The 12,510-nt window shown below is 44.2% G+C and overlaps 1 protein-coding gene across 1 annotated transcript in view; it reads left to right on the top strand.

The window, feature by feature from the left end:
• Positions 1-12,510, top strand: part of msh3 (mutS homolog 3 (E. coli)) — a 254,211-nt gene that overhangs the window by 35,538 nt on the left and 206,163 nt on the right. The window contains exon 8 of the mRNA XM_080189206.1: positions 1,028-1,194. Coding sequence (XP_080045332.1) covers positions 1,028-1,194 — 167 coding nt within the window. The remainder of the gene's footprint in view (positions 1-1,027; positions 1,195-12,510) is intronic.

The raw sequence follows: 12,510 nt of genomic DNA, 5'->3' as shown, positions 1-12,510 counted from the left end.
TGGGGGATTAGTAGGGCAAATGCGAGGGGTTATGTGGATAGGACCTGGGTGAGTTTGTTGTTGGTGCAGGCTCCATGGGCTGAATGATTTCCTTCTGCACCAAAGGGATTCTATGATTCCATGAAAACAAAATAGGGCAGTGTTGCTGCAACTGTACATGGTGCTGCTGAGATTGCAGCTAGAATACTGTGTACAGTTTTGATCTTATTTTAAGAGGCAGAAACATTGCATTAGAAGCAGTTCAGAGAAGGTTCACGGGGCTGATTCTTGGGAAGAAGGGATTGTCTTCTGAGGAAAGGTTGAGCAGGGTTGATTCTATACCCATTGAAGTTTTAAAAGAAAAATATGTGATTCTATTGAAACATAGAATTCTAATGGGTCTTGACAGGATAGACACCGAGAGAATATTTTTCTTTGTTGGAGAATCAGGAACTAGGGGCATCAATTCTTAAACTGTAGGAGAGTCGAAGGTTATGGGAACAGGCAGGAAAATAGAGTTGAGGCCAAGATCAGATTAGTCACGATCTTACTGAAAGACGGATGTGTGCTCTATTGCTCCTGTTTCTAATGTTTATATATTTGAACTGTGGTTCAGTACCTTGGCTAGTGAACCATCTTGTTAACCTTTTATTTACTGATTCGCAAAAAAAAAATCATCATTGGGGCTGCTGCGTCAATCTGCCCTGTCGGTGTATTTGAAAAAACACAAAACAACTGGAAAACATAATCCATCTGGAATTCCAGACAATTTAGATTTTACATTTGGAGCTAATATTTGATTCAAGAACAGCTTCTTTCCTGCTGCTGTCAGACTTTTGAATGGACCTACCTTGCATCAAGTTGATCTTTCTGTACACCTTAGCTATGACTGTAACACTACATTCTGCACTCTCTCGTTTCCTTCTCTGTGAACGGTATGCTTTATCTGTATAGCGCGCAAGAAACAATACTTTTCAATGTATACTCATACATGTGACAATAAACCAAATCAAATAATACTTTTTTCATTTTGATTTGTATTTTGCAGGCAGTCCAGCCCAATACCGGTGATGTGATTTTTGATTGTTTTCACGATTGTAAATCCAGATCCGAGTTGGAAAGCCGGATCCTGTGCCTACAGCCAGTTGAGATTCTGCTCCCGGCGGAGTTGTCGGAGAACACGGAGAAGCTTTTGGCGAGCATCACTGCTTCAAGGTACATCTGCCATGTGAGCAGCTTTGACTTTTCTGAAAGGGAACTGCGCATTTGAGTCAGACATGGGGGTAAATTTTTGTTCCAGCTCACCTTGGGAATGGTCACGGGTGGTACAGACAATCTGACAGCTCGTTTTAAAGTTTGTTGAATTGGGTGGGAATTTCCAGTCTCGGGGCAGGCGCAACTGGAAAATCCAGCCCAGTCTTCCAGATGATGCTTGAAAATATCCAACCCACGCTCATTCTATAATGGTGGAGTCAAACCCAGGGGCTGGCACGGTGACACAGTGGTTAGCACTGCAGCCTCACAGAGCCAGGGACCCAGGTTTGATTCCTGGCTTGGGTCACTGTCTGTGCGGAGTCAGCACATTCTCCCTGTCTCTGTGTGTGTTTCCTCCAGGTGCTCCAGTTTCCTCCCACGTTCTCAAAGATGTGCAGGTTAGGTGCATTGGCCATGTTAAACTCTCCCTCAGTGTAGCCGAACAGGTGCCGAGTGTGGTGACTAGGGGATTTTCATCATAATTTCATTGTGGTGTTAATGTAAGCCTGCTAGTGACACTGATGAATAAACTTTAATGAACTCTTCATGGTGGGCCTGATCTGATATTGTTGCACTCAGTGAGGGGCACATTCAATAGAATTTAATTAGATGTTCTGAAGTAGGAATCTGTATGTATTGCTGTGTGTAAAATATTTAGAACCGGGGGTTGGCAAGGCTTCTGTCATGTTGGTCCCCACTGCTTTTTAGATTGTAAGGTACAGTGTTTCAAGGCATAAAACTTTCAAATTTAAAGAAACTTTAAGGTTTGAAATTCGAATGCTAGGGTCCTCAGTTGTGCTTGACCTGCAAAGTACAAAAAAACTAATACTTATAAATCAAGTAGAATTTCGTAAACAAGATTTTGCATTTGGAATCATAGAGGCCATTCAGCCCTTCAAATCTGCACTGACTCTCTGACAGAATATCCTTCCCAGGCCCCCTCCTCCTGTGTAACCCCACACATTTACCATGGCCAATCCACCTAACCTATGCACCTTTGGACTGTGGGAGGAAACCGGAGCACCTGAAAGAAACCTACAGGGACATGGGGAGAATGTGCAAACTCCAAAAGTTTGCACACAGGTCCCTGGCGCTGTGAAACAGCAATGCTAACCACTGTGCTACCATGCTGCTTAACAAGAAGCGGTGAAGACAACGTGGAAGTTTCTCATTTCAAAAGATCCCAGAAACTTGTATCTCTTTCTTTGTCTTAGAAGTGATGGTGAAGTGTGTTCAGAAAAGTTGTTTCCCCCGAAGCCATGGTATCATAAAAATTGTGATTTCTTAACTTTTATCCCTTAACCTTCCATTCCTCCTTTCTTGTTCCTGGAAGATGCATTCTGCAAGCTTTGACTAGTGTTTTCTGTTGGGGGCCTAACCAGCAGTCTGTATAGGGATCACTAGAGGCTGCTGAGCAAATGGTGGGGAAAGAGTGCCTCCACAGCAGTATTGTGAGCTGCTGTTACCTGGCAACTGGTCCCCCTGTATTTTCCTCCACTCACATTTCACCAGTGAAGCAACAAAGCTGCAATTTGATTCTGGTATTGGGGGATCTGATGTTTGAGGTGAGATACACGATGCAGTTCACCTCTACTGTAAGTAGGCCTGAGGCTCACTTTTGGATGAGGCTCTGGATCTAGCTCCTTTGGAGGCTAGAACTTTTTCACCAATTCTGGAGGACTTGAAATGCAGTTCTTCAAAACAGCTTCTTCCAAGAGTTGATTTAATATTTTGCAGATAATCGCATCTTAACAGCAACGTCACTGCCATGATGAGAATTATAGGACCTTATTTGCTCCTTTTGATTGTTGCTGTTTAAACGGTGGTGCTAATTTAGAGAAGTTATATATCCTTCCTGTGCACTTGCCGTATTCCTCACCATGGTGTGCGTCAGTGTTTTTGAATGTTTTATTCTTTAATGCAGCTACCTGTTGCTTGCAAATGCAGCTCATGGGATTTTCATTCGTGTCAACAAAGAAACTCAGAATTAATTTCAAAATTCGCCTGAATGTTCTGGTGATTTATTCAGCTGGCGACAGATATGTTCTGGGATACAAATTACACAGTTTAAAAGGGAGAGCACAAAGATTTCTGCAAAGGGTATTGTCAGAGTTTAAAGGCCAATTATTTTCTTTTTCGAAAGTCCCACGTTTTCTTTTGTCAAAGGACACAAATTTGATGTAAATGATTTTCTTGAGTGAATTTTACTGATGCAGAATTTACACCACAAAATAAATCATTTTCTCCAGATGCACTGTGCTGGTGCCTCATGGGCCTCTTGCAGTGCTACTTCACCTCATCCTGTTAACATTTCCTTCTATTCCTTTCACCTTCCTATGCTTATCTAACTTCCCCCTTATTAGGGTGGCACAATGGTTAGCACTGGTGCCTCACAGCTCCAGGGACCTGGGTTCAATTCCAGCCTTGGGTGACTGTCTGTGACATTTGCATATTCACACTGTCTGTGTGGATTTCCTTTGGGTGCTCCAGTTTCCTCCCACACTCCAAATATGCAGGTTAGGTTGATTGGCCATGCTAAATTGTGTCCCAATATGTGTAGGAGAAGGATTGGTGGGATAAGTGTGAGGTCATCCGTTTTGGTAGGAATAATAGCAAAATGGACTATTATTTAAATGGTAAAAAAAGTTGCAGTATGCTACTGTGCAGAGGGACTTGGGTGTCCTTGTGCAGGAATCTCAAGGAGTTGGTTTGCAGTTGCAGCAGGTAATTAAGAAGGCAAATGGAATTTTGTTCTTCATTGCTAGAGGGATGGAGTTTATAAACAATGAGATTATGTTGCAGCTGGATAATGTGCTGGTGAGGCCACACCTAGAGTACTGTGTACAGTTTTGGTCTCCTTACTTGAGAAAGGATATACTGGCACTGGAGGGGGTGCAGAGGAGATAAGAACATAAGAAATAGGAGCAGGAGTAGGCCATCTAGCCCTTCGAGCCTGCCCCGCCATTCAGTTAAATCATGGCTGATCTGAGGTGGATCAGTTCCACTTTCCCGCCTTCTCCCCATAACCCTTAATTCCCTTGTCTATCAGAAATTATCTACCTGTGACTTCAATATATTCAACGAGGTAGCTTCCACCACTTCAATGGGCAGAGAATTCCAGAGATTCACCACCCTTTGAGTGAAGATGTTCCTCCTCAACTCTGTTCTAAACTGTCCCACCCGCCCCTTATTTTGAGGCTGTGCTGTCTAGTTCTGGTTTCCTTTCTAAGCAGAAAGGATCTGTCTACCTCTATCCTATCTAGCCCCTTCATTATCTTGTGTCTATAAGATCCCCCCCCTCAGCCTTCTAAACTCCAACGAGTACAGGCCCAGTCTATTGCACATTCTCTGTGTGTCTGCGTGGGTTTCCTCCCACAGTCCAAAGACGTGCGGGTTAGGTTGATTGGCCATGCTAAAATTGCCCCATAGTGTCCTGAGCTGCGTAGATTAGAGAAGTTAGTGGGTAGATGTGTGGGGCTATGGGGGTAAGGCCTGGCTGGGATTGTGGTAGACTTGATGGGCCAAATGGCCGCTTTCTGCACTTTAAGGTTTCTATGGTTCTAAGACTTATACCCATTAGAATTCAAAAGAATGAGGGGAGTTTTATAGAAACATATAAGATTATGAAGGGAATAGATAAAATAGAAGCAGGGAAGTTGTTTCCACTGGCGGGTGGAAACTTGAACTAGGGGGCATCGCCTCAAAATAAGGGGAAGCAGATTTAGGACTGAGTTGAGGAGGAACTTCTTCACACAAAGGGTTGTGAATCTGTGGAATTTCCTGTCCAGTGAAGCAGTTGAAGCTACCTCCACTGAGTGTTTTTAAGGCAAAGATAGATAAATTTTTGAACAGTAAAGGAATCAAGGGTTATGGTGAGCGGGCAGGTAAGTGGAGCTGAGTCCATGAAAAGATCAGCCATGATCTTATTGAATGGCAGAGCAGGCTCGAGAGGCCAGATGGCCTACTCCTGCTCCTAGTTGTTATGTTCTAAATGCACGGGGTTACGGGGCGAGGGCCTGGGTAAGATGCTCTGTCAGAGTCAGTACAGACCTGATGGGCCAAATTGCCTCACGCTGCATTGTACATAGAACATAGAACATTACAGCGCAGAACAGGCTCTTCGGCCCACGATGTTGTGCCGACCAGTTAAAAAACAATGACCCACTAAGTTAAGGTTCAGTTAGATAGGCACATGAGTGAAACGAGGATGGAGGGTTATGGTAGGGGTTATTAAATAAGGGTTAGAACCTCGGGAGACACCGGAAAGGCAGGCTTGTGATTAACTTTTTTGTCTTTTCACTCCGCAGGTGGAGGTCCACCTCGTTGTCAAACGAGGGGCATGCACACGGTGGGTCGTGCGTGGGCTGCTCCTGGAGGTTCCGGGAGTGGCCTAGTACTTCGTGTCGGTGTGTGTGCTTGATCCTGGACCGGTAGACGGGCGCCGCAACAGCTCGGTGACTAGCACTGCTAGCTGTGCAGATACATGGATTTGGGCCGGTGTCTGTGGGAGTTTGTACATTCTCCCTGTGGTTGCGTGGGTTTCCTCCGGGCGCTCCGGTTTCCTCCCACACCCCAAAGATGTGCTCTTAGGCTGATTGGTTTTACCAAATTGACACTATTCTCCCCTGAATCTGGCTAAGTCAGGGGTTCTATTTGTAGATACGCAGGGTAGAATAGGTGTAGGGTGATGCGGCGGCGCGGGCTTGTTGGGCCGAAGGGCCTGTTTCCCGTGCTGGGTTGTTCTTTGTTCTTTGTTCTTTGTTAACCTAAACCAATCCCTTTTCGTCCATAAACCTATCCACGGATCTCTTAAACGCCCCCAAACTAGGCGCATTTACAACCGCAGCAGGCAGGGCATTCCAATCCCTCACCACCCTCTGGGTAAAGAACCTACCCCCGACATCCGTCTTATAACTACCCCCCCCTTAATTTAAAGCCATGCCCCCTTGTGCTAGCTTTCTCCATCCGAGGAAAAAGGCTATCACTATCCACCCTATCTAAACCTCTAATCATCTTATATGTTTCAATAAGATCCCCTCTTAGCCGCCTTCTTTCCAGTGAAAACAACCCCAAATCCCTCAGTCTCTCCTCATAGGACCTCCCCTCCATACCAGGCAACATCCTGGTAAACCTCCTCTGCATCCTCTCCAAAGCCTCCACATCCTTCCTGTAATGTGGGGACCAGAACTGCACACAGTACTCCAAGTGCAGCCGCACCAGAGTTGTGTACAGTTGCAACATGACGCTGCGACTCCTAAATTCAATCCCCCTACCAATAAACGCCAAGACACCGTATGCCTTCTTAACAACCCTATCTACTTGATTCCCAACTTTCAGGGATCTATGTACACATACACCTAGATCCCTCTGTTCATCCACACTATTCAAAGTCCTCCCGTTAGCCCTATACTCAACACATCTGTTATTCCTACCAAAGTGAATTACCTCACACTTCTCCGCATTAAACTCCATCCGCCACCTCTCGGCCCAGCTCTGCAACCTGTCCAAGTCTTCCTGCAAACTATGACACCCTTCCTCACAATCTACCACACCTCCGACTTTGGTGTCATCAGAAAATTTACTAATCCACCCAACTATACCCTCATCCAGATCATTAATAAAAATTACAAACAGCAGTGGCCCCAAAACAGATCCCTGAGGCACACCACTCGTAACCGAACTCCATGATGAATATTTACCATCAACCACCACCCTCTGTCTCCTATCTGCTAGCCAATTCCTGATCCAATTTCCTAGATTACCCTCAATCCCATACATCTGCATTTTCTGCAGAAGCCTACCATGGTGAACCTTATCAAACGCCTTACTAAAATCCATATATACCTCGTCAACTGCCTTACCCCCATCCACCTCTTTGGTCACTTTCTCAAAAAACTCAATAAGGTTAGTAAGGCACGACCTACCCGCTACAAAACCATGCTGACTATCTCCAATCAATTCATTACTCTCCAAATAACTATAAATCCTATCCCTAATAATTTTTTCTAAAACCTTGCCCACAACAGAAGTGAGACTCACCGGTCTATAATTCCCGGGGAAGTCTCTGTTCCCCTTCTTAAACAATGGGACAACATTCGCTAACCTCCAATCTTCCGGTACTATACCAGCGGCCAACGACGACCTGAAGATCAGAGCCAGAGGCTCTGCAATCACTTCTCTTGCCTCCCAGAGAATCCTAGGGTAAATCCCATCCGGACCAGGGGACTTATCTATTTTCAAACCCTCAAGAATATCCAGCACATCCTCCTTATCAACTGTAATACTGTCTATTCTACTCCCCTGCAACCTAGTGTCCTCCTCAGCTATATTCTTGTCCCCCTGCGTAGGATTCTATGATCCTATAATTCACCTTGTCTACTCCACGTGGTAGTGAGTTCTGCATTCTCACCACTTTCTGCTTTTCAATTCCGTACCTCCAGAAATAACACTGGCGGTCTGTTTCATTTTAATGGTTTTGTTAACATGCATTACAGCTCTCATTGTAAAAGCAAAATACCGAGGATGTTGGAAAACCTCAGCAGGTCTGACAGCATCTGTGGAGAGAGAACAGAGTGTCTTTCTCCACAGATGTTGTCAGATCTGCTGAGATTTTCCAGCATTTTCTGTTTCTGTTACAGTTCTCACTGATTTGTGAATCCAGTGTCTCTAGATTCCTTTGCTCTCATTTAGACTTATTTTCCTTGGGGGGGGGGGGGGGGGGGTTTGTGACCTCCTTACTCCTGTCAATCAAAATGTAACCACTTTATCCTTCATCACTATAGAGGCTTATTTGCCAGCTGCATGCAGGTTTATGAGCATCTTTCATTTGTTGCTGCTTAGCGTCTCTGTCCTTGGCCCCATACACTGTTCCAATGAAGCGCAACCTAAACTGGGGGAACAGCACCTCCTCTTTCAGCTGGACACCTTGCAGCCTTCTGGACTCAACATCCAGGTCCAACAGTTTCAGACCATAATCTCTGCCTCCACTTTTTTTGCTGATTTTGGTTTAAGTGCCAAACCAAAACAGGGTGTTACCGTTCATTTTGCGACCCTCAACAGCATTGTTCAGCTGCTGATTAGAATACTTTGTGGAAAAATTGAGAAGTTCACCCAAATGATAGCAGTCAGTCAATATTAAAATGGGAACTTTGTCATGTATCTGTTCTGTCAATGTGGAAATTTGCCTAGATATAGCATCTGGGGTGAATGGGATCAAAGGTTATGCAGAGAAAGCAGCAATAGTTAGACAATCAGCCATGATCATGATGAATGATGGAACAGGCTCAAAGGGCCAAATGGCCTCTTCCTGCTCCCATCTTCTATGGTTCTATGTTCTGTGTACAGAATCAGGACAAATCCAACCCGGCCAATTGTTGCTCTATCAGTCCATTTTCTAATATCCTTAAAATGTTGGATGGAATCATCAACAGCGCTATCAAGCGTCACTTGCTTAGCAATAACCTGCTCACTAGCGCTCAGCATGGGTTCTGATCTCATTACAGCTTTGGTTCAAACATGAATAAAAGAGCTAAAATGTAAACTTTATTTATTAGTCGCAAATTAGCTTACATTAACACTGCAATGAAGTTACTGTGAAAATCCCCTAGTCACCACATTCTGGTGCCTGTTCAGATACACGGAGGGAGAATTTGGCTAATACATCTAACCTGCACATCTTTCGGACTGAGAGGGGAAACCGGAGCACCCGGAGAAAACCTATGCAGACGTGGGGAGTAGGTGCACAGACAGTGACCCAACCCAGGAATTGAACTCAGGCTCCTGATGCTGCAAGGCAGCAGTGCTCGTCACTGTGTCACTATGCTACCCATAATGTTGGGTAAGTGCAGCTTCAACAATACTCCAGGAACTTGACACCATCCAGGATAAAACAATTGCTTGTTTGGCACCCTTTCCACAAACATTCAATCCCTCCACCACTAATGAACACTTGTAGCCATGTGTATCATCTACAAGATGCACTGCAAGAACTCACCAAGACTCCTTAGATAGCACCTTTACAGATCCATGACAGTGACCAGCTGGAAGGACAAGAGCAACAGATACCTGGGAACACCATCGCCTAGAAGTTCCCCTCCAAGTCACTCGTGATCCTGACTTGGAAATATATTACTGTTCCTTCACTGTCGCTGGATCAAAATCCTGGAATCCATCTCCTATCTCCCTGAACTGTACTGTGGATGTACTTACACCAATGAACAAAAAGAGCTGCAATGGAGTAACGTAACTTTGTTCCAAGCATGGACAAATGAGCTGAACTCAAGAAGTAAGATGAGAGTGACTGCCTTTGACATCAAAGCAGCATTTGACAACTGTGATAGGATCCTTAGCAAAATTTTAATCAACTGGCTGGAGTTGTACCCAGCACAAAGGAAAGTGGTTGTAGCTGTTGGAGCCAATTTTCAATGACCTTCCTTCCTTCCATCCTAAGGTCAGAAGTGAGGGTGTTCACTGATGATTGCACAGAGTTTAGTTCTGTTTCTGATTCCTTAGGTACTGAAGCAGTTCATGTCCAAATGCAGAAAGACCTGGACAATATCTAACAAGTTGTAAGAAACATTTACATCACGCAAGTGTCTGGCAATGACCATTTCCGATGGAAGTGAATCTAACCATTGCCCTTTGACATTCACTGGGATTACGATCACTGACTCCCCCACTATCAACATCCTAGGGGTTAGCGTTGACTAGAAACTGAACTAGACCTGCCTTTATACATACCATGGCTTCAAGAGCAGGTCAGGGGCTAGGAACTCTGCAGTATGTAACTGACCTCCTGACTCCCAAGAGCCTGTTCACTGTCTATAAGGAACAGTTTAGGAGTGTGATCCTTTCCACTTGCCTGGATGAGTTCAGCCCCAGCAATACTCAAGAAGTACTACCCCCCCCACCCACCCACCCTCCTCCTCCATCAACCACTCACACACCATCCTGACTTGCAACTACATCCCTGTTTCCAATATTCTGGAACTCCTTTCCATCAGCACTGTAGGTGCATCTGCACCACATTGTTTGCCATGGCTCACTGCTACCTTCTCAAGGACAGTTAGGGTTTGGCAGTAAATGCTGTGCGCTTGATATCCCGTGGAAGAATTATTAAAACTGCAAGACTGGGATTGAATTTGATAGCTGTTTTTTAACATTAGAAGTACTGGTTGTTGCTAGTATATTTAACTGTATAAAGCATCCAGCCACAGCTTTCGCCAAATGCTTCCTGCATTCTCATCTGTCTCGAGATCTTTCACAATGTCTGGGCAGATTTGGAAATATCTCAGAATCCCAGGTCTGAACTTGCACAACATCACTCACTCTTCCAGAATTGTTGTCTTCTAGAAGCTGTTTATCGCTGGCAGTCTGCGACATTTTCTGTATTTTGCTGCCCGTTCATTGCATATGTTTCTGATTTGCTTTTTCTCAGAACACAACTTGTAAAAAAAAAATCAGCTGCTTAAAAGTATCCTTTATTGTGAAAAAAAGACCCCACACTGCGATTCTGGTGTGCGGAACCAGCGAAAGCAAATTACCAATTGGAAAAACATCAGGAGACCTTATCAAGATGTGGCTTCACGTGGATCTTTCAGCACTGTTGCTGGGAAACTGGAGTTGTTTATGTTAATCATCTTTATGAATGGATGATTTTCAATATCATACCTATTGACTCCATTTCAGCATTACATAAGCCATGTGTATGAACCCTTGTATGTGTGGCAGGACAAAATGACCTAAACTATTCTTAGCTTTTTTTTAAGATGTGTAAACTGGGAACAGGGTGAGGTATTTTATCTCATCATTTACGATTTTGACCCAGTTTCTCCATCCTTGTGGCGTTGCGAGGAAGCTGTGTATGCGCTGTTACCTAATCCTTGCCAAGGCTGCTGCTGTTCCACCAGGCAAACAGCTGTTTTTTTGCATCTTTTAATATTGGCCTGTCACTGTAACTTGGGAACCTAGGAATAGGAGCCAGCCATTCAGCCCATTGAGTCTGTTCCACTATTTAATGAGATTTGATTTGATTTATTATTGTCACATGCATTAGCATATGGCAAAAAGTATTGCTTGCATGCTATACAGACAAAGCATATCGTACAAATAGAAGGAAACAAGAGAATGCAGAATGTAGTGTTATAGTCGTAGCTAGGGTGTACAGAAAGATCAACTCAATGCAAGGTAGGTCCAGTCAAAAGTCTGACGGCAGCAGGGAAGAAGCTGTTTCTTAAGTTGGTTGGTTTGTGAACTCAGACTTTTACATCTTTCTCCTGACAGAAGGTGGTGGAAGAGAGGATGTCTGGGGTGCATGGATTGATGCCTAGCTCCATATGTTTGCCGTTGTTCCATATTCCTTAACACCTTTGCTTAGCAAAAAGTTGTCTGTCTCTGATCTAGCATCAGTTGTTGCCCTGTCTCTTGTAGGGTTAGTCTTATGGATATAACTAGCATATCCAAGTAATTAAACAACAGGCTACAGAGACTATTTAATCAGGGCATTATCCCGCAAGTGGCATGCCGCCTCCCACTGTCAAGAGAAACGCAGTTGGAAGACCAGAGAACCTTGCCTGTTGGAGAGTGGGCAGCATGATTGCACAATGGTTAACACTGCTGCCTCACAGTGCCAGGGACCTGGGTTCGATTCCTGGGTTGGGTCACTGTCTGTGTGGAGTTTGCATGGGTTTCCTCTGGGTGCTCTGGTTTCCTTCCACAGTTCAAAGATGTGCGGGTTACGTGGATTGGCAATGCTAAATTGCCCCTTAGTGTCAGGAGGACTAGCTAGGGTAAATGCATGGGGTTATGTGGATAGGGCCTGGTTGGGAGTGTTGTCAGTGCAGACTGAATGGGCCAAATGGCCGCCTTCTGCACTGTAGGGATTTGATGTTTCTATGTTGGTTAGTCAGTGCCCAGCTGTTCAGCAGCTTGTTGATGAATGCCACTGCTTGTGTTTATATAAAGACAACCAGTGGAACAGAAATACAATTCTAGCCATGATGCAGTGTGTTCTTTAACAGGAATAAACTACTATAGAATTTTCGTTTGATTTGTGAATTTTGGTTTGCAAACTAACAGTGATGACAGCAGAACACAGATTAGAGATGGCTTTTTAATTTTAATGTCTTGAAAGATTATATATTGCAACACTTTTCTAAAAAATAATTGGTGTTTTTCTTACAGAATGTTACATTAAATATATTTGGTTAGCTAGCATGTACAGAATGGGTTGAATAGTCTGTTCCTGTGCTGTATTTCCTCTGCACTGATTTTAACCAC

The sequence above is a fragment of the Carcharhinus amblyrhynchos genome, chromosome 5 (genome assembly GCF_965287045.1).
Source record: "Carcharhinus amblyrhynchos chromosome 5, sCarAmb.v2.hapA, whole genome shotgun sequence".
In the NCBI taxonomy this organism is placed as follows: Eukaryota; Metazoa; Chordata; class Chondrichthyes; order Carcharhiniformes; family Carcharhinidae; genus Carcharhinus; species Carcharhinus amblyrhynchos.
The sequence above is the reverse complement of the archived record's forward strand: the minus strand, read 5'-3'. Positions and strand labels throughout refer to the sequence as shown.